This window comes from Urocampus carinirostris, chromosome 15 (assembly GCF_059441175.1).
Source record: "Urocampus carinirostris isolate Australia breed hairy pipefish chromosome 15, RoL_Ucar_1.0, whole genome shotgun sequence".
NCBI classification, from domain to species: Eukaryota; Metazoa; Chordata; class Actinopteri; order Syngnathiformes; family Syngnathidae; genus Urocampus; species Urocampus carinirostris.
Window position 1 is genome coordinate 6,283,283 of NC_142363.1, and position 23,397 is coordinate 6,306,679.

Below are 23,397 nucleotides of genomic sequence, written 5' to 3' on the forward strand. Positions count from 1 at the left end.
GAAAATTATTGCACGTGCAAACCCGAGAAAATGCTGACTGCCTACAATATATATACGATACAATGTTCACTACAGTTTTCAGTCAGTGTGTCAGACTAATAGACCTCACGAAATAATTATTTATATGGAAGTTCTTCTATGTTCATTGTTGAGACACTTAATTAAAAGCCACATAAGAAACTTTAAACACCTAGATGTTCTTAGCAAAGCACGTAGAGCAGTTTGATTGGGTGAGCGGTAGGAATGAGTGGAGCTATACACAAGGCGCTCACACTCCTGCTCCTTCTCACCCACCGCTGTCTGCACTAAAAGATAATACGTTTGTATCCTCGTTTGCAGTATTTTGCGACATGTTTACAAAACTAGTTTTAAAACCATTATTTAGGACAGAAAAAAACTTGACAAATTAAAGTGACAGTGCAAGGAGAATTTTAAGTAGTATATTTATATTGGTGTGGGACACAGGCTGTGGCATATTCTCATCTCATCTCATCAGCCGTACCGCTTATCCTCATTAGGGTCGCGGGGGGGCTGGAGCCCATCCCAGCCATCTCCGGGCAGTGGGCAGGGGACACCCTGAACTGGTTGCCAGCCAATCGCAGGGCACACAGCAACTCATTCGCTCATTCACACCTAGGGACAATTTGGACCGGCCAATTCACCTGAAATGCATGTTTTTGGAACGTGGGAGGAAACCGGAGTGCCCGGAGGAAACCCACGCAAGCACGGGGAGAACATACAATTATTATTTCATATATTTGATCATATCATCAAACATCATTAATTAAATAAAATGTGCGGAAGAACAAACTTTTGTCTGGAGAGTGGGTTTAGTTTTGTTGGGTTTTGTCTTAAAATAAATGGTATGGCTCTTCTCTCAAAAAAAAGTAAAAAAATTTTTATGGCTCTTTGAGACAAAAATGTTGTACAATGATCTCTCCCCGTAAAAGCTACTCGACCTACTACGAATTCGAGATATGAGACGTCTTTAGCAACCTGAAGGAAAATCCAAAGAATTTCCAGTTGCTGCCACTAGAGACTGCTTGAGACCACTTATCGACATTTCAGCTTGTCCCAGTTAGTGCATTTGTTTCCTGTCAACTAATCCCGCCCGCTTGTGTTGAGTTTCTTTATTTTTTTTATTTAATCGCATTGGATGTCCTGAGTGTGGCTTTTTTTTGACACCCTAGCTATGAGTTTGGAAATTTGCTTTCTGATAAGAAAAAAGAAGATGCAGTCTATTTAAATGAAAGCGGGAAATAATGGACAAAATGAGCGTTTGTATGAGTGACCAAGCTAAGCAGTTTGTTCAGTTTGTTGAGCCACAGGTTGTAATAAAACAGTTTAAATCATTTTCACTACAATGTTCATAGTGCCAACCCCTCCAAAAACTTTGCGTTGTTAACGGTATTAGGATGAAAATAACATCACAAGTGGGTACCATTCAAAAACAGTTGAGAAGCAAGTAATTATTGGGTTCAAAAACCTATTTATGCCACGACACCAGACAACCACATAGTTGTGGGTTTGGGTAACATTATCCTATAGATAGCAACATATCTTCTTATCCCCAAAGTATTTTGATGGTTGGTGTTATCTCTGCTTCCTGGATGATATTAAAAAAAAAAGAGATTCTTATTTTTATCAAGACAAATAATTTTTGAAACCTGATAGATAAAGAGATCGTTCAAAATGCCCTATGAGACCAGCCACCAATTTTAACAGCAATGATCCAAAACCAGGACCGAAGCAGATGATGCTTGAAATGGGCTCATAATGACACACGTTTCATTTCTCTTCTAGAGATTGAGAGAGAGAGTGAGGAACAAGAAATACAAAAGATAGTGACAAACCAAAAAGCCAGCAATTTACTCATTATTTAGCTGATATGTGGTAATGGCCTCATCCAATGCTTTCAAAGACTCCATTTACGCTTTATTGAGAAAAAACATCAAGAGTTACTATCAGTAGTTGACAATCTGATTGAAAAATCATATATGTATACATTAGACTTTCTTTACGTGTATATTTGTTGTTTTAACCAATTTGCTATTTTCTAAGGTTACAAATTATTTGGGCTAGGTTTCATTCTTTTGTTAGATTTCTAAGTGTTTTACGCATCCTGTTTTCAGGTTTGTTTTTCCCACTCGCCATTCTAATCTTCAAGCACCGCCTTTTATTCTAGCTCCAGATGGGTGGATTTTGATCAATGGCCTCCTAGGCTCATTACAACGCTGCTTCACAAATACGCACGCTCACGCTGCGCTCTTAAGAAGTCTATTGTGCCGGATGAATGCAGACGGTGTAATTCTCCTGGATAAAGAGCAATGAGCATCCATTAGTGGGCCAGACACATTTATACTAATACTTTTAACATTGTGTAGTTAAGCTCAGCGTCACTGAGACGAGAAATTGATGCACCGCTTGAACGGAGAAGTGAAAAAAGGAAGACAAAACTGTTTAATTAGGATGGAACCTATTTTTGCAGTTTCAAGTTTAGAATAACACACATTTAGGAGAAACAGCCTCTTCTGTATTCTTTAGTTTTGCATACATGGAAATAATATGAGACTAATACATAAAAGATGTTTAAAATCAGTTAATATGAATAGTATTTGGAGTTAGGATGTTGCAAAAATAGATGACTCCTGATACAATTTACACCGGCTTTTAGTCTCTGATGCGAACACTGTTAAGATTATACAACAATGGATTCTACCACCTTTGTTTGGCATGAATATGCGTATTAAGTTATTGAAAAGGGATATGAACACCAAACACTCCAGAATAGATGTTTTAGAGCAGCATGTATCATAATTTCCTGACTATAACACACACTTAAAAAACCCAAATAGACCAAAAATGTATTAATGTGCCTTCTAATTCGAAATGTATACTGCATTTATAGTGGTGTATTACTACATAACATTCTACGAATACTTCCGTATTTTAGCAATGTTTGATCCATAAATAATCATCGCTGGACAATACCCGCAACACTTTGTGTGGCAGTTACCACTAGACCAGTACAGATGAAAAATGAAGACATTTGACCTAATCTAATTACCAGACTGTTTTTACCCATAGTGCCACCAACAATGATTTGCATAGTGCAGTCAGTCTCTTCACTTCTTCACCAGTGCGTCAATGACGTTGCGAAAGACAGAAACAGAAAACAGAAAATCTTTCAAAGTAATACTATATATACAAGCTCTTTTACGTACGTATACATATTAAAGTTATTGACGCACAGGTAAAGAAGTGGAAAATGCACTGTGCAAATCTGTGTTTATTCTAATGGCTTACCGTATGTCCTGTGCAGGTGGTCTAGTGATAAAGTGTCCGCACCCTCTAAGGCTGTCGCAAATATGACATATTCGGCGAATCGCGAATATTTGACATGTTTGGAAGAACTTTCACATTTGCGATTACCGTCTTTTTTTCTTTCCACCCCCTCTTGTGACCACCCTTGACAGAAATGTTGAGGGAATGGCGTCCATGCGTAGCGACACACACGCGGTGGCAAACAACGTCATCACTCTGTTATGTGGTCATCATGGTGGAGCAACTTTTAGTTTCAAAACCACGCACCCCTCCAGTATTTTGGGCACATTTTGGGTTTATACCCAGTGCCAGTGGTAAGCTCAAAAACAAAGAGAAGCGTTCTGCAAACTTTGCTTCAAGAAGGTGCCAGTGAAAGGAGCCAACACAACTACAATTGGCCGATCCAATCTCTAAGGAAGAATGGCAAACACTGCAGCGGTTGCAGCTTGTTATTTAGATATATGCGCGGTTTACACACTAGCCATGGCATACAAAAGCGACAGTGTAAAATTGTACACGCTAACAGTATTACACGATACATTGCGACTGACATGCTGCCGTTTGGTAAGCTGTACGACCCAAAAGGAAAAACAATAATTAGTTGCAAGTTTATATTCAAGTTGATGTCATGTTAACAGAGCTTAAGATGTGATTTTTTTTCTTTCTACAGTTGCTAAGATAAACTGTGTTTACTTAGTTACATACCTATTTTTACTGTTTTCCAGTCTTTGTTTTTAAAGCCTTAAGAACTTCAGGCAAAGAGACATTTGTCTGCTGCTGTTTGTTGCATCCACATAAAGTGTGTGTGTTGAAATTACAGTATTTTTTCTCATAAGTTCACCTCATATGGCACTTCCACTTTGCACTTGATTACTGAAAAGTTGAGTCAAAGACTTTAAGACCTGTTAGCTCACCTGTGGATTGTTTCTTAAAATGTTTTAACCTGACAGGCTGAAATCCTGCACTGTTGCATTTGGTTTAATAAAAGGAACAGAATGTTTCGTCATGAATTATTTTTTTGATTGCTTCTTGACTTGATGTCTTGACCACGACATTGCTCTTCTGTATTAAGGTGTACAATATGTAATTAGATGTAATACTAAACTGATTATCATAGTAGCATATAATGCAACAGGGATTTTTTTTTTTGGACAATATATTCGTCAATCGTGATTATTTGTGTGACAATCGTCTCAGAAATCCCTAAACGTGACAGCCCTTGCGCCCTCACAGCCACGATCTGGGTTCAATCCCCGTGGCAAACAATGTTTGACAATTTCAATCAGCGATATTTATCAACTGATTATTTTTGCACGAATGTATAAACACACTACCTCTTACTGTGGTCTCAATTTCACGTGCCCTATAGTCTGGTGAGGTATTAAGTGTAAATGATAAAAGACACTTTTTTGGCATGCACCCTATAATCCAATGTGTCTTAAAGTGCATGAAATACAGTACTTCTCCTTGTGAAGACGTCACTCCACCACCCACCCAAAAGTTAAACTCTTATTTAATTTTCTTTTTGTTTACTGGCAACAAGTAAAGGTCATTTCAACAAAGAGTCTTTAAACGTGGCTTTGAGGGATCTCACCTTTTCTCCCAGGAGTTGAGCCCCAGAATGTTTATTAGTAGCCTGCAGTAGTAGAAGGCTGACTGTGGCGTCTGAGTTTCTGGTTCGCTTTGTTCCGTTGCTTTCATGTTTAATTCCTCGCCTCTCTGAAACAAACCATTTCAGTTAAGGGCAAAAGTGAGAATTTTGAAACAGAGTAGATGAAATAAGACGTAGATTTAAAAAAAAGAACAGTTTTTCAGTTACATTTAGCCAACCACTGGGTCTGAAGCAAGAAGGGATATATTTGCATTTTTTTTGGGGGGGAGGGGAGCTCGCCACGTTATCGGCAATTACCTCAATTCAACCTTTTTTATATACTGCAGTTTACGAAAACCATGTTGTGTACAAAGGGTTGTTCTGGTATCCAGTCAAACAAAAAAACACAAACAAAGTTAATAATCAATCCAAGCAGGTTGACGAATAATTTAAATTGATTCATGGTGAATTTACAAAATTATAACAAATATCTAGATGAGTTTGATTTTTAGTCGTATGCTTATTCTAAAAGTGGGGTGCGTCGTTTGAGGTGTCCTTAAGTAGTTGAAAGTAGAATATTTTCTCTATTAAGTATGTGTTAACAATGCCAGACTGAGTTAAAAGAGCCTTTATACAATCCAACGCGCATATCTGCTTTTATTTTACTTTTATCATAATGAAGCTGTTTAAGACTGCACTACAAAAATGGGAAAATAAATCAAAGCAAAAATATTGCACAGAATTTTGCTGATTTTAATTATGTTTTTATTTTAATAGAAACAAAACAAAAACTAAACAAAAGTTAGAACCCAGTAAACCATAGACGGTACGGGGTCTATGGGTGACAACCCCATAATGAGGACTAGAGCCAATATCAGTGTAATTTTTACGCACTTTTTTATTTTATTTTTTCCATTCAAAATCGTGGTCTACCAAGTCAGAAACACAGCAATGGAAATCATTTCGAGTGTTTTCAAGCACTTCACTCAAAATTAAAGCATTTTCCTCACCTTGAAAACACAGCATTAAAATTCAAGCTTTTTCAGGTATTTCAAGCACCTGTATGAACACTGCCTATACCGTCCCAAAATATATGATCGTTGGTAATATGACAACCAAAGTCTGCGATGGTGCAAATATTATTAGAACTAGAATTGTCTTTATTGTCATTTATAACAACGTAGTGAACATTGTTTCTAACAACATTTGATGCGGCATTCCAGGATAAACATGGAAAACATGGCTTTAAAGATAGATAGAGAATAAGTAAGGGAAAATAGGCAAATATTTATATGCTACTAGATTATTATTACAAGAATATCTGATTACTAAACCTATTTTTAGGTAAAAACACTAGCTTTTTTGGGGACAGTTGACAACAGGTGGGCATATCAAAATTATACAGGGATCAGAATGGAGATTTTCATTTTCAGCTGAAATAGCCAGCGTCCAGGAATAAACCAGGGCGGAGCCCCCCCCACCGCCACCCCCACCCCCCCAAACTTGGGTTTTAGGCAATTTACTTGTCCAAAACCATGCTTATATTTATCATTTAAGTAACATTTTTAGAAGATTAAAATAATTTGCCCACATAACTGATTTTTTTGTAAATACTGCAAGATAAGTTCAAATGCAGTTCAGTCCCTGCAGCTTGTGCGACAATGCGGCCAATTTTTCTAACGGCCGCCAGGGTGCGCCAGAGCAATAAAGGAAAGAGTGAGACAGTCGGATTTTGAATTTGTTTGCTACGCAAGAGAAAAAGTGAAAAAGTCGGAATGCCTTTGGGGTTCAAAAACAGCGGAAATCCGCGGATCCGCGGAAAATTCTGATCCCTGATTATAGCAGGCATAATTGACATTTTATTTTGATTCTATAAAGCTCACAGAGACCCAGGAGGGCTGCATGCAGCCTGCAGGCATAGCCTTGCCCAGATGTGTTCTAAATCAGTGGTTCTCAACTAGTCTGACTTAAGGACCCACCATCCCACCCTAATGACAAGCTGTGACCCAACCAAGATCAAAATTCCACTTCTGAAATGTATCCAATGAAAGGATCGATAGATATTAATAAAAGCTTTTAGTTCAAACAAATTTAAACTATATTAATATTTTCAAATTTATAAGACTTTTAAAAATTGTATTTAAGACATTTCAATGCCAATTAAATGCCTTCTGAGACCTTTCCACAGGAACCCTGTCGACTACAGGTAGAAGAGATCGAGCAGGGCATTATTGCATCTAATGTAAAAGAGAGTTATTGACCCTCCATTTTTTTCTTCTTCAGGGTTCGTACACCTTTTTCATGGCCAAATTCAAGCACTTTTCAAGCACTTTAAAGGCCAAGTTTTCATTTTTTCCAGTAGCTTTAAAGGAAATAAATCCAGTGCCGATAAAAATATATTTTTTTTTGGCAGCTTTGATGACTAAAATCCAGTTGCTATCTTGCTTCCGGCACAAACTGCGTGCTATTTTGCGCTGCTCCGATAAATGATCTAAGATCTTTATGTGTCAACAGGTTGCTATAAACTGACATTAATTCTGTCATTCTGCTGCAACAATACACGTGTAGCTTCAATACGTCACTTTTTTTTTTTTTCAAACACGGAAAGGGGTTTATGGGTGCAGTAATGGGAGTTCCATACCGAAGACAAAAAAGAAAGAAAATACGGTCTGTATAAAAAGAAGAAAAATGAGCCAGATTCGACTTATTTTAATGATATTGATTGCTATGACGCAGAGTGCATTTAATCTTTCAATATTAGAGACTGCTGATCTTTTGCTTTTCGTTTGACTAATTTTAGCTCATCTTTTTTGCTCATTTTTCAGAAAATCTCTGTCTAAATTGATTAAAATGAATTGGAAATAGTTCATTTCTTTGCATTTTGTTATATATTTATAGCACTGAAGAGTTAATATTTTTAACTTATATTTTTTTGTTTTGCATTTTCAGGGATTTTGTGTTGTTTTTCGACTTCAAATCTGTTTCATGTTTAAAAATCTAAAAATGTTTTGTATTTTACAATTTTTTTGTCGATCTGTAAATACATTGATTTCTGTAACAGTGCTAAATAATTTGGTGGATAATGTTTTATTATTACTATTATTGATGAAATAAATAAATAAATAAAAATCTAAAGAGCCAGTTTGGAGCCAAAAGCTTTTAGTGAGCCGAGCCGAAAAAGCAACTTCTCAAAAAAAGAGACGGAATTCCCATGACTGATAAACCGGTCCTCTTGGATTCGACAATAGGGGGTATTCACACGACAAGTCGATAGTGAGGATTGGACCCTCCATCGGCGTCATTTTTATGCACAAAAAAAAAAAATCTTCATTTACAAGTGTGGTCCATCAAGTCAGACTGCCAGGAAACATGGCAATAGCAATCATTTCAAGGACCTCACCGTTTATTCAAGCATTTTCCTGACCTTGAAAACACAATATTAAAATTCAAGCATTTTTGAGGATTTCATGCGCCTGTACGAACCCTGCTTCTTCTTAGCATTACTCTGCCAAGGCAAAGGCGCATTACCTACTAAAAAACGGGTCCACGACAACCTTTTAGTTCCAGACCCACCAATTGAAAAGCACCTTTCTCAATAGTCTCTTTTGTCAGTAAAGTTTTATGGCCCAGGCAAAAAACTAGTACCTAACAGCAACCCCTGGTGCTCATTTGATAATCATGCTCAAATTCGTTAACTACACTGAGCGGTTGGTCGAATTTAGATTTCCAACTGTGAAAGAAGGTGTTTTTAAAAATCCCTTTATTGTCAATAATGACCATGGAGTGAACATTGTTTACCACAAGATTAACATGGAATTCCAGGACAACCACGTAATACCTTCGGGGATGAACAAAGTATCTATCTATCTATCTATCTATCTATCTATCTATCTAATACAGGCAGGGGTCTCACACTCATGGCTTAGAGCAGGGGTCGGGAACCTTTTGGACTCAAAGAGCCATAAAAGCAAAAAATATTAATTTTATTTTGGGAAAGAGCCACACCATATATTATGAGACAAATTTACTAAATTGCTAAACCCGCGCCCCAGACAAAAGCTTAGTCTTCAGCACATTTATTTTTGATGATTTGATAAAAATTATGAAAAGAGAATAATGCCAGAGACCCTGTCCCAAAATCAACAAACATACCACTTTAAACTTGTCTCTTTCTTGCAATTACTCAAGATCGGTTAAACTCATTTTGACCCTTTTTTTTCATACATATTGGTTTCAAAACCAGATGCAAGCAGTTGTTTTGTGAAAACGTGACAACATTCTGCAAACAGGGAGCCTGGTGTGCTTACTTTTGGCGCATACGGAGTGGGGCGAGAGATGGGAGGGAGTGCTTGCACTTTTTGCATAGCTCCACCCATCCCTCCCACTCACCCAATCAAATGACTAAGTTCTCTTCCGGTGTTTTGGCGTATTTACAGTTCTGTGGATTCATCTTAAGGTATCTGAACACTGAACACAGATTATATAGAGAACTTTTATAGAAAGGATTCTTTAGCGTTGTACAGCCAAAACGAGTTTTTCTCCCCCTTTTTTTGTGTGACACCTTGACTGTAAATTGTAGTGAAAAACGTGCCCTATATATACTGCGAAGTAATGCACTTGTGTTTAATATTGGTTTGGCTTTGCGTGTACCTGAGTAGAATAGATTTCTCAAGTTTTGAACAGGATGGAGAACTTTTGCACGCAAATTTGTCTCTGAGCCACAGATAGTCATAGAAAGAGCCATATATGGCTCGCGAGCCATAGGTTCCCGACCCCTGGCTTAGAGGCTCTTTGCATCCCTTAGGATGATAGTTCACAGTCCCGGCCTTCATAAGAAAGTTAAAAGAGCTGTACTTGGAACTTTGTTACTCTCCGTCGCTATCTCATGGCTTATGTGATCATGGGAGCCTCAGTCAAATCGTTCGTAATGAGCGTGTTAGTACGGGCATGTCTTTGGCGCTCTCAAATACGTTTTTTTTAATTCATATTTTTTGGGGCTTTGAGTTGGTATTTAGACTCTACTTGAAGGTGGCCTTACTTAATTTCTTACTTTCACCATTTTCATGCTACATTACCATATAAAATCAAAACAAATACCCTTACGGACAAGCATGATGTCACTCTCCAGCACTACCCCAGCACCTGTTCCTGGAAACTTTGTGTTCCGCCCCGAAAACAGTTGTGCTAAAACTAAGATAAAAGCAGATAAGCACGGGGGGAAATAAAGCATGAGGGCCCTTTGAATTCAAATAGGCATTGTCAACACATAGAAAACGATTGTACTTTCAACTTGACACTTTAAACGGCACAACACAACTTAAAAGAGACAGTGTGTATTATTTGACCATTAGATGTTGTAGTATTCTGTTGTGTAAACCGAAAACGAGCACTAAAATCACAAGTAAGAATAAAAATTATGGAACATCAAAGTGACCATAAAGCACAAGTTTCTTGCCCAACCTTTCACAAAGTTTACATTTTTCTTGGGTACCTGTAGCAGCAAGATAGTAGAAAATGATGTAATTTCCCATGTTATCTAAAATAAATAGAATTGTATGGGCCTACAAGTATCTAAAAGAAAATGCACAATTGTATGATAGTCCTTTTGGTAGTTATTTAAATCAACATTATTTTTTCTTAATGACTGTTTTGCCACTAAGAGGCACTGAAAAACATATACTGTGCTTTTAAAGTGCAGCCTTAGCTGATTATGGATTCATGTATCAACGAATAATTGATTTTCGTTAAAATTGTTAAACAAATGATATATGACAACTCCTGGAATTTGTTTTTATCTTAACTTTTCTGTAGAAAACCCAATTTGGACCAACCCTACCCAAACCCTAGTTTTGGAACCCCCTAGGTAAACTGAGACCTCTAACTCATACGGACAGTGTATGATAATTAGTGCCCTCTAGTGGTGCAGAAAGTTTAATTCTGTAAAGAATAAATAGATCAAAATATTGATTTGAATATCAGGCAAAAATATCTATCATACCAATGTTATTTTCCATTAGAAAACTCATAGGTCGAGAAATCTGTATTTCTTTTACCCAACCTAAGGTTGCCGCCATGTTTGTCTGGCAACTTGCTGTTAAGCTGTGCTCTGTGGCACTGGTCTTCAGTGCCATCTAGAGGTCAAATATTGCACACTGAGGCTTTAAGAGAAAAATAAAATAAAAAGAATGGCAGTATATAAATAGAAAAAAATAATTTACAAGGTAGTGCTTGGAGACTGTAGGTTGTAAATTATTACACATTATTAGCATTATGTATTCTAGAATTTAAACCAAACCAACCTGCACAATTTTATGAATAGGTTCATCATTGTGTGATAATAACTCACGTGAAGGACAAACTCTCGCTCAGCTGCACTTTGCTTCAAGATGGCATTTATCACATCATTTTCCTGCTTCTCTGAAACACAAGCTGGTGGTGGTACCGGAATATTAAGCGGCATGCCTGTGGTGCAATAGGAAAATGAAGATTTTGACTTGAGTGGCTTTATTCAACTTTGTTCTATTTTTCTTTGATGAATGTTCGTTTTGGAGTACCTGCTCTCTGTAGACACTCAGGACTGGAGTATCCAAGGTACTGCAGCATTTCATCCAGAGCATCATCTCCATCTGTTAAGGTATCCCAGGCTGGAACCACCTCTCGGCATACCCGCTTTGCAAGTGGTGGGGCTAGAAAGAGCTCAAAGCCCACGTCAATCCCTTTTGATTCCCTATTGATGACATGATCCTGGTTCTCCTCAACTTCACCTGATGTTCTGTCCTCCTCCTGACCTATTTGTTCTACAATGTTGTCTTCCTTGTCCTCGTCCATCTCTAATTCCAGCTCAGGACTTTGACCCTCTGTTGTACCTTCTCCATCCTCTATCTCATCATGCGTATCTTCTTGAGTAACTTCTCCTTGTTCCTCCATGATCTTTCTGTGTGGGGTGCTTAAATTGAGGTTTCCATCATGTGGGGGCTGTGTATGTGTCAATACGGTTTGTGTAGGGCTGCTTGGGGAGCAGAGAGGAGGCCCATAGAGGACTGCAGAGTCCCAGGAGTGTTTTCCAGCTACATCCCGAATGATAACGCGAACACAAGCAGGAGCAGAGGACAGACCAGCTGTCATTCCGCCTCCTGGTACACCAGACTCTGACCGAATCTGGAAAAAACAGATAATAACACTTGTCTGTCAACCTCAGCCAATTGTTCCTATTATTAATGATTGCAAATCCCCTTATTAAGCAAAATTATACCTTACAAACACAACGCGGCACCTATTTACTCACAACCAGACAGACTATGTAGAATAAAAAGATAATTTGGGTAAACAAGTTTATTTTAATTACCAAATAAGCAACACAACTATTATTTCATCGTCGTTCTTGGTTCCTTCCCTACTTGCAGTAAATTGTGTTTTGCTTATATTTACCAGTGGAGAATAATGCAGACTTCATCCTTATTTGACATCTACAATGATGTTTTCATCTGCTACCAGTGAATTAAACATTCTGGATTAGAGCCAGAATGAGCTAAACGAGATATTTTTTTCCTTTTTTCCTGTCCAAAAATTATTATAAGGCGTACACCAGGGGATTCCAACATTTTTTAAGCCGAGTCCAAGAGCTACTTTTTGTACTAATTAGCTCAAACGGAACCCAGTATGATATGCATTTCCGAATCAACAACCTCAATGTTGTTCTATTTTATCATCAGGTTAATTATTGGAAGTAGGGATTAAATAGACTCAGTCAACCACAATACATTTTATTTTACTAGAAAATCACAATGCCCCAGCATTGGTGAGCTGTTTTCAGAACGTGTCCGGGCACACTTAAGCTGTCCTTAGGGGGTACCCTGGTGCTTGCGGGCAACAAGATGAAAACCCTTAGTATACACAATTTGACAATTTTTTACATTATTAAGTACGATAACACAAAATAAAAGAAAAACTAACAGACACAAAAAATGTTTGGTGCAGTAAATGGTGTTGCCTTTTCTAGCCTTTATTACACTACATAAAATACTTCAATAAGCTCATTACGGCTAGATCAATAATAAAAGAAAAAAGAAGTGCTATTTTAACAAAAAAAGTAAGAATAATATTTTTTTTCAAAAGTTACCTGAAGCACAGATAGAAGAGTGGAGCCATTTAATGAGAGAAACTGTAGATTTGGCGAGTGGAAGAGTTCCGGTCCAAGATCGGCACTCTCACAGTATGGATTGTCCTGGTTTTCACAAACCTAGGACAGTAAAACGTAAAAAAATCAACTCACAAAACATATGAAAAAGACACAAAAATAAAAACAACACAAATGTAAAAATTATCCTGCAGGCCTTCATTTTCAGTTCAACTCCCCCTTGATGAGCTTCACAGTCAAACAGCGGGAAGCCTAATGTAGTAGTGTTTGAGGATCAAAGGTTAAGTAAGGCAAGTAATGCATTTACCGTATTTTCCGCACTATAAGGTGCACTGGATTATGAGGCACATGCCCAAAAAATAGTCTTTCAACATACATTTTACATATGTAAGGCGCACCGGACAACAAGGCGATGTCAATTAGCTGGCAACATGACTGAAAGAAATAATCATAATATAACAACCCCTCAACGTTCCAACTGTGTCAAACTCCAATTCAATTTAAGCCACTTTTGCAAACCATTGCAATGGAGCACATGTGAAACACTCATATATGAGTGGGAGAGCTCATCTCATCTGGAAAAGTATTGAACATAATTTTTATTGTACTATTGTTTATCTACATGTGGAAAGAGAATTTACAGTATTACTGCAGTGTAATGTCATGGGGTAGGAACCTTTGTGAGTCATTTTGGCCTAAATCAGATGCGTAAATTGATTCAAGAAGCCTCATTCCAACACACAATGGGTTTTTTTTAACAGGTTGAGCTGTTGTTTTAACACTCACAATTTACACCACAAGTATTGACATGTATGTAGCGTAATTCCTGAATGCTGAGAATGAGTGCTTTATTTTGAGTTTTAATCGGTTTTAGTAGCCAGTTCAGTTTCACCTCATTCCCATGTGTGTCTTTGATCAATATATATATATATATATATATATATATATATATATATATATACTTTTGTATAGAGTGTGTCCTTTTATCCTTATGTGTTACTTTGAAGTTGAGAGGTTGAAAGAGAAATGATGGATGAGTGTGCAGTGTGCACTATTGGTTATCCTATTGAACACCTGTAATAGGATAAAAATGCAATACATGAACGTGGAACATTACAAAGGGAAATGTATTTTATTTACGGCTACTTTGTTTGGATATTTGACTTGTCCATGGAGAATGTTCTTTATTACAAATGGAACAGATAAGTGAATGGATTCAAGAAGGGTGATTCACACAGCCTCATTCCAACATACAGTTTCCTTATTTTACAGAAACCCGGTGGGAAAGGCCTAGGACACTTTAAATCTTTATTATTGTGTGGTACCCGGGGTAATCTGGGACCCGTAACACACATTGTAAAAACGTGTTGCGACCAATCACTTTTGACTCATTTCTTGTCCTACAGAAAAAATAACTAACTCCCTAAGTTGGCAACACTAAACAATACTTTTGTAAACTGTCTCTGCTCTTTGAGTCATCGACAGCACAAAGAAGCTTGAGGTATGTTTTGAAAAACTGAGCAGCAGAATGAAAGGGTTATTGCAAATACTGTATATAAAGTGAGAGACCTATCAAACACTCATGATTTTAAAAACACATTTTTTCTTTGAGCAACTGTCAGTCATGTACCCCAAGGATTCCTTCATCCCTTCAGCGCGCACACCTTTTTATTGTAGAAAATAATGTCAAGACAGAAACTCGAGTTAAAATATCAGTACCTGACTCGAGAGCGTAGCAGGACCTCCAGACATTGGGTAATGCCCAAGATGGTTGACAAGGTGGGTGATTACAGTCCTTGCTGCAATGGAAACCAGACCATGCTGAATACGACTATGAACTACAAAGAGAAGGGGGGGTGGGGGGATACAAGTTAGATGTGAAAGTGTGTGAAATATCTAAAAATAGACAAGATGGAGTTCTTTACATACAATAATTCAAAATGTACCAAATCTGCAGTTGAGCAAATTACCTTCAGTAACAGGTTGTAGTTTGCTGGAGCGCTCGGACTCTGGACTGTGCAGCGGTTCTGGTTCTCTCAGGCATTCTAACGGTAAAAACGGGTCGTAATCTGCACTTGACAGATCAGAAAGCTGCAGTGGGAAATACTTGGGGCTGTTGAAAGACTGTGCTCCATACACACAGCCATGCAAAACCTTGAAGAAAAAAAATAAAAAAAAATTATCTTGGTAGGAGGGTTTGTACACCTTTTTCATGGCCAAATTCAAGCACTTTTCATGCAGTTTTATTGCCATTTTTTATTTTCTCAGTACCTTCAAATTAAAAGTACGTTTTGGTTGTTACCTTAGATGACTACAATAAAGTCACTGTCATGCTGCTAGCACATACTTTGTGCTATTTTGAGTTGTTGCTATCTATTATTTACAGTCTTTTTGTGTCAATGGGTTGTTATAAACTGATGTGAATTCTGCAATCGCAGCCTGGCCATGACACACTTGATTACAAACACAGGAAGGGCTCTAGAGGTTTTGATAGATAGATAGATAGATATATACTTTATTCATCCCCGTAGGGAAATTCACACTTCCAGCAGTCTACCCCGTTGTTTATTAACAGATTAACATGATGCCCGAGGGTGCTTGTAGCGGAGTGGATGACGTCACGCCAGTCCAAAAGTTCGACATTCCTGCGGCAGATGGAAATCTTTTCTTTGTGAAAATCCAGGGATACACCACCTCGTGCAAGTCCGCCTCCTCTCCGATTCCCCCCGGCTTTCATGTCTCTGTTTAGCGACGTTGAAGCCGGATTTCTCCAGGTGGCTCCGGGTGGCTACACGTTAGCGTCCGGAATGCTAAACGTGAGCCACGTTTCCGCAAAAACACAGCAACTGCGCTCCCTGTGCGCTTCGATGTTTTCAAAAAGCACTCGATGATCTTATTTGGTCGTGAGTTCGCATTTACCATGATTACGGATGGTACCGAAGACTTATAACACCGCTAGCCGCTTCGCTAGCTTCGGCTTTTCTTCCACCATGGGCCCCTTCATCACGCCGGCACGAGAATTCCTCAGGGCAAGGAGTTGAAATACACGCATTTCTTGTGCGTTAAAACCCATGTCCATAGGATGAAAGTAATCCATAGTGTAGTTGTCAAAACGGGAAGAAAAAAACACCGAAGATAGGAGCAGACAATAAAACAATTGGGCAGCTGCTGGAAAAGGCAGCCGCTCGTGGCAGCGCCGCTTTGATTTTGGGTAATATTAGGTTCATTACATAAAGGACGAAAAGGAAAAAATGTATTGTATATATAAAGTACCGGTACAGAAAAATGGGTCAAGTTTGGACTCATTCTAATGATATCGATTGCTCAGAAGCTGGGTTCTTTCAATCAAAGAGACTGCTGATCTTTTGCTTTTTGTTTTGCTTATTTTAATTTATGTTTTTTGCGCGTTTTTCAGAGGATCTGTGTTTAAATTTCCTGACCCATAAACACACAAAGCTAAAATTCAATTTAGATAGATAGATAGATAGATAGATAGATACTTTATTCATACCCGTAGGGAAATTCTCACTTCCAGCAGTACCTTGTGTTGAAATAAAATCATAATAAATTTAAAAAAAAATAGAATGTGTCAAAATAGTCTGAAATAATAGTTTGCAATAGTCTTTGATCTGTGCAGCCCTTTGAGACTCCTTGTGATTAAGGGCTTTACAAATAAATATGACTTGACTTTTCAAGGATTTCAAGCACCTGTACTGGTCCCTCTGGTATACAGGACATATTTTTTGGCAACATCTTTTGAGGACAATACGTACTTTGTAAATGCAGCTTAGAAGAGTTTTTGGGGCCTGGTCTTTGTCTTGGGGGCTGCGAGTTTGAACAGGTTGAAGTAGAATCTTTGGGGGGAGAGCCATCACCCAGTCCAAGAGACATAACAGGAGGGACACAACAAGCTGCAACACATGTGGTTTAATGGTTAAGCTTGACTATATATAATCAATCACACATAAATGATCCTAGACTGTGCTTATGTGTATATGTTCAAGCTACCCTCTTATCCAGCTCGTGAGGCGAGGACTCAGTAGTAGGTAGCAAGTGTGTTATGGTGGCAATCAAAATCTAAAAGGATTGGGATTAAATGCACACAATAGAACAAATTTCAATTGAGATTTGAGTTGCAATACACACAGTAGAAAATGTATATTACCTCTACTATCTTCTTTGGAGTGTCCACGGGAAATTTCTGAAGATGATCGACATAACTGATCAAAAGGTGAAGGATGTCTGATGCCACCAGTGCAACGTTCTTGTTTGGGTACTGGAGGAAAACGAGTATTTATTTATCAGCATTCATGCTTAAATACTCAAAAGGAGAGCATTCATTTTTATAAGCTTGATATAAAATTACGTGACAATAAAAAAAATAATTGGCCACGAAATGTTGCTGTCATAGAATAGACATGGACATTCAAGTAAGTCGCACTACAGAAGATTATATATCAGGGATTCACAAACTCACGGCCCACAGGCCAATAGCGACCCCCAGGCTGATATAGCATGAGGCCCCCGCCTAAATATGAAAGTAAAGTGACAGCGTGTAGTATTTGACCACTGGACTTTGCTGTATTGTATCGTGCAACTCGTCCTCCAGATATCCTTTCTTTTATGCCCCTGTTCTTTCATTTTACGGTATAGCTTTTTTTTTTTTAATAAAATAGGTAAATCATGTAGTGTTATTTCCTAGATGCACCTGAAAGCATAACACAGATTTAAAGAGGTATTGTGTAATATTCAGATGAGACTCAACTATATCTTCCGAGGGAAGAATCTGCCACACTTAACTGTGGAAATTTGGAGGCCTGCCTTACTGATGTTAGTTATTGGTCCATCTAAATGCCGTCATTTGCTCCCAAAAACTGCTCTGAACATTGACAAATGTAATATCACCCAGAGTTACTCAGTCAAAAATGTAGGTGTCATGTTTGACCCCAATCTGTCCTTACAAACACACGTTAAGAATATTACAAGAACAGCTTCTTTCCATCTTCGCAACGTTGCTAAAATTCGCCCTATGCTGTCTCAGTCGAATGCGGAGATTATAATTCATGCGTTTGTTACCTCCCGTCTTGATTACTATAATGCACTACTCTCCGGTCTCCCCAAGTCAAAAATCAAGACCCTGCAGCTGGTACAAAATGCTGCAGCGAGGCTTTTGACTAAGACAAGAAAGTTTGATCACATTACCCTGATTTTAGCTAACCTGCATTGGCTCCCAGTTAGCTTAAGATGTAATTTTAAGATTCTGTTGGAATTATACAAAATCATGCATGGACTTGCTCCCTCATATATTTCAGATTTAATTTCCCAAAATGTTCCTTCGCTCTGAAAATGCTGGTCTACTAGTGATCCCAAGAGCCAAGAAGAGAACCGGTTCAAGAGCGTCCTCCATTCGGGCCTCGGTGCTGTTGAATGCTCTTCCCCCTGAGATTTGATCAGCAACCTCAGTGGAAATGTTTAAATCTAGGCTTAAAACACACTTCTATTCTATAGCTTATGAATGACATATATTTCATGTTGACAATATCTGTGTATTATTTGTTATTGCAACATCTGTTGCAGCCTGGTCAGCCTGAAAGGGGATTACCTTATGTGCGGTCCAGTCCCTTCTCAAGGTTTCTTCATGTTCCTCATGTTGAGGTTTCTGAGTTTTTCCTTGCCCTGGTGTAGGTTTTAGATCAGGGAATGGTGTAATAACAATCTGTGGTTTGCAATAATCTGTGGTCTGTACAGCCCTTTGAGACTCCTTTTGACTAAGGGCTATACAAATAAACATGACTTGACCATTCAACCTTTAGATATCGCTGTATTGTGTAAAGCAACCGAACGAGTACTAAAAAGCACAAGGAAGAATAAGATCTACAGAGACTTAACCAAACCGTGCAATATATTTGTAATTTTATTGCCCACGAGATTTTGTTTTTTCGTATACCCCAGGAGCCTGATGGCTGACACCAAATACACATTTCTAAACTTACAAGTATCTAATAAAATGTTCACTTATGATAGTCAATTTAATTAGCTCATTATTTAAATCAATAATGTTGTGTTTTAATGCTTCTTTTTTACCGCAAGGAGGCACTAACTAAACACCAAGTGCAGCCTACTTGGATATTGGATTAATTTATTACTGATTGATCGATTGATTTTCACATTAATTCTGAATGTTTTTTTTTTATGTTTGGATCTAATTTTGTATATAAATATGAATCTTTTTTTTTTAAAAGATATTTAAGAATTTTCTCAGCACTTTTTGGGCAACCCCCACCCAGACACAAGATGAAGCAGGCATCCAAGTATATTGAGTTTGTAACCCCTGCCATATAGGTTTTACTTCACCAAATTCGCAATCCTACTTTTAAATATCCTTTTGAGTTAGCAAATAATCGTTTTTTGAGAAACAGCTCCCGAAAGCTGGTGTGAATCCCCACAAGAATACAATAGCTTATGAATGACCTATATTTCATGTTGATGTCTGTGTATTGTTTAATGATTCCCTTGCAACATCCATTGCAGCCTGGTCATCCTCGAGGGGGCATTAACTGATGTGCGACTCATACTCGAGGTTTCATAATTTCCTCATGCTAAAGTTTTTGAACTTTTCCTTGGCAGGTTTTAAATCAGGGGATGGTGTAATAGTCTGCAGACTGTGCGGCCCTGTGAGACTTCTTGTGATTAAGGGCTACCTTAACTTGACAAGAAAGACAGGGAGCTAGAGTACCAGGAGCCATAAAAAGACTGATTGACTGGAGTTGGTCAGAGCTGAGAAAAAACACAGATCCTAAAGAAATGGGGACCACTTTATACCCAGCAGGGATGGTAACTAGCGCTTAAATCAGTGCTAATGCAACAGAAACTTAATTGGCAAAGTTGTCATTCTTGCAGTAGGAAAAATGCCCCGAAACATGTAGTTACTGTAATGACAAATTTCTAGACACAAAAGTACCTGCATGTTTGTGTGATAGTACATTTGTTTTGTGTAATTTTTTAAGGAGTTGAAACTGTGTTACTCTCTGTCGCCATCTCTCGGCTTGAAGTCAAGATTTCCGCCTCGGTCATCTTGATAATGATGCACGCTTGAATAAACTCTTTTTTTTTTTTTCTTCCTTAGGGTTAGGGTTAGCGTTTGGGCACTTGACACTTGCTTTCTTACTTTAACATTATTCAGTCTATAACAACAAATAAACAAAATTAAGTCACTCTCCATCACTCTCCCCAATCCCCCTTACTGAGACCTAATGTGTTCGGCCCCGAACCACTTTGATAAAAGTAAGATAAAAGCTATTAGGCATGGAGGAAAATAAAGCATTGGGCATTGTTAACACATAACAGAGACATTATTTAACTTTAAACTTTTTAAGGATACCTTAAAGGATCCACAACACCTTTAATAATATTGTTTAATCACTAAGGAGAGCTTTATATAATAGAGTAGGGCTCTATGAAAACTTTTGTTTAAAATAGGAGAGCATTTTTATTGAAGCGTTAAATAGGATTATCATTTACAAAGGAAACATCTCTGCAGATCAAAGGATGCACATGAATGAGAAATAAAGCAAGTGGCAGTGTATGGAAAAATGACAATCCCTCAAGCTTTGTGTGTGCAGGCGGATGTCACAGAGCCCACAGCTGGGCCGACTGGCTGATGGTGACGGTAGGAAGGCAAAAGTAGGCAAGATGTGTGAGCCTGATAGCGTACGTGTGTTTGTAACAGAGCTTGCAGCATCCCCCCTGGAGGTGCCTCCTATCTGAAGAAGGACCAAACATATTGACAGTACAGGGTTCGCTCCCAGGAGCAAGTGAATGCAAGTGTGTTCGGAAGCACTGGCTCGAGTAGATTATTGGCTGCCGATACACAAGCAAGGGATTCCAAGGTGGGAAAGGTATGTACGTGTGTGTATTTGAGTCTGCTTGGATATGGATGACAGGATGCAATTTGGATAGCGTCTCTGATGTACAGGCCTCCCAGTCTGCTGGACTGAAACGGAGTATTCTCAGATGGTTTCGTCTCTACAGACCATCTGCTGCAGGTTCACCAATACCAAAAATCTTTTCCAGAAAGATTTTCCATCATACCTTGGCTCTATGTAGCCTGGCATGTAATAGCCACAGACAATCCAGCTGTTTCGGTTTCAGCCAGAGCGCTGGTGCAATTCAATGACCTTCAGTTTGATTTTCCACATTACAATATGTAGCCCATTTCCTCACTTTAAATCCAAGTCCTAAGCTGTAAGCCAAGGTTTTCAACGAGGTGCCCACAAGCACAAGGGTGCCCCCTAAGGACAGTTGAGTTGCCTGCCAATGTGTTCTGAAAATAGCTCAAAAAAAATAAAAAAACTGAACCTTTTTTTTTTTTCACAGAACAACGACAATTAATTTCCAAATGAGGTTCATTATTTTTGTCGGTGCGTTGCATTTCAACTCTTATTCCAGCAGACACCAAAAGAATTAAGACATGGAGCTATAGCGTCTTATAATGCTGACATATTTAATTCCCAATCAACACTGATAATTATTAAATTTATCACTGCTCCCTATTGTGAATCATTCTGTGTTGTAAATCGTAGGTCACATAACTTTCTGACCCCTAGAAGGTACTGAATCGGACCAAATCTACATCAAAATATTCCTCTGTTATCCACAAATACTGATTTATTGAATTCATGATCGTGGAGCTAATGTTTTTCATTTCAAATTTCATCCTACAGTCCTGTATTTCTACAAGATTGTTTTCACTTACTTAGATCAAATTGGTAGTTGGATAAAACAAAATCGTGACTTTGAGACTTCTTGTGATTAAGGGCTGAACAAATAAACAACACTTGACCAACCTTTAGAGTTGCACAGATGACGTTAAGAGCATCATTGATTTGTGGATGTTGAGTTCCATGAGCCAGCTCCTCGCATATCCAGATCCCCAGACTGCACAAAGCTACACACCTAACAGATCAAAATAAAACAACAATCCCATCAGCAAACATTTCTTGTTTATTCAAAAATCCTTAATATGGGCATTGTCTTTTCAATTTACACTTTTTTGGTGGGGGAGGTCCTCTTAAAAGCAATTAGTTTTGTAAGAAGATGCTTTCAGCTTGACTCCAGCAATTTTCTTTTATTTTGAAAAACAAAAATAATTTTTTTTGAGACGAATGGAACCTCATAAAAGTATTTATTGAAAGAAAATGATTTATTTAACTTTGGTTGTGTTTTTATACCACTTTTTGTCTGTCTAAATTATCAGGCATCCCTAATGAATAATTAAAATGCACCTATTTGTGATTTCAGGATTTGTTTTCATAGTCCTGCAAAGATCCAATTAGCATTTGAAATTTGAAAACTTACCTAGCAGGAGCAGAGGGTTCATCCCTGGCAGAGGTCAGTATTGTTTTGATGATGTGCTCCTGAAAGAAAGAAAGAAAAAAACCTAGTATCTAATATATCAAGATCATCTTACATATGACAAAATGAAGAAAAGAGTGCACAAACACCTTTATGATGCATTAATATTACACACATACACATACAAAAAACATCTGCCTCTTAAGAGATAATGGACGCTTAGTTATTCAAACTGGTTCTGCTTACTCCAGAAGGACTGAGCAACCCTGAGATGCAGCCCTGCATAACAATGACAGTTTATACGGAAAGAACATTACTGCCATTGGTTGTATGGACAATCACAAGAATGGCTGATAAGTTATTAAACTATTAGCGTGACACCAGTGAAGCCAGAACATGTTTTGTAAAAGGTGTGCATCTACCTCAGTTTGCTTAATACAAACAATTTTGGATTTTGTTTTCTGCTTAATTTTGCGAGTATATTCTATTAAGGTAACGTCCCGACTACAGGAAGGACATGATTATAATCTGCTCCCTGTACTTTATACTGTATATATTGTACATAATAAGACATAGGCGCCCATGTTGTGACACGAGATTTACAGAAAAAAACGTTTTTAAGGTTTAATAACATACAAAAGATTGTCTGTAAATTGGCAGTAACACAGCAGAAACATGCCATATCATGGCATCAAGAGCCGCATTGTTAAAAGGACTAGTTTGACGTTTGTGTATTCAAAGCCCCCTTTGGTAGACAATTTGTGTGTTGCGTTCCATTTGTAATGGGTATATTTTTGGCCACTTTTAATATTTCGCGAGATTCTTGCAGGTCAAAGTTGTTTGGGAAACACTCTAAACTCCTTGCTAAATTATATTTCTTTGTCCGTGCATTAGCAGATATGTGCTCAAAGTATTACAAGAAATTGCAAATTATGTATATTCATTTAATTTAGTGTTGCTGGTGCCATTTAATCCAGACGCCCCATTCAAT

General features: G+C 38.0%; 1 protein-coding gene across 1 annotated transcript in view; it reads right to left on the reverse strand.

Moving 5' to 3' along the window:
- The window catches only part of ralgapa1 (Ral GTPase activating protein catalytic subunit alpha 1), a 128,939-nt gene that overhangs the window by 64,092 nt on the left and 41,450 nt on the right, over positions 1 to 23,397 (reverse strand). The window contains exons 29-39 of the mRNA XM_088354277.1: positions 22,410 to 22,468; positions 21,899 to 22,007; positions 17,218 to 17,328; positions 17,061 to 17,129; positions 16,826 to 16,963; positions 15,023 to 15,206; positions 14,772 to 14,890; positions 13,035 to 13,154; positions 11,470 to 12,073; positions 11,262 to 11,377; positions 4,919 to 5,043 (exon numbers count right to left, since the gene is read on the reverse strand). Coding sequence (XP_088210403.1) covers positions 4,919 to 5,043; positions 11,262 to 11,377; positions 11,470 to 12,073; positions 13,035 to 13,154; positions 14,772 to 14,890; positions 15,023 to 15,206; positions 16,826 to 16,963; positions 17,061 to 17,129; positions 17,218 to 17,328; positions 21,899 to 22,007; positions 22,410 to 22,468 — 1,754 coding nt within the window. The remainder of the gene's footprint in view (positions 1 to 4,918; positions 5,044 to 11,261; positions 11,378 to 11,469; positions 12,074 to 13,034; positions 13,155 to 14,771; positions 14,891 to 15,022; positions 15,207 to 16,825; positions 16,964 to 17,060; positions 17,130 to 17,217; positions 17,329 to 21,898; positions 22,008 to 22,409; positions 22,469 to 23,397) is intronic.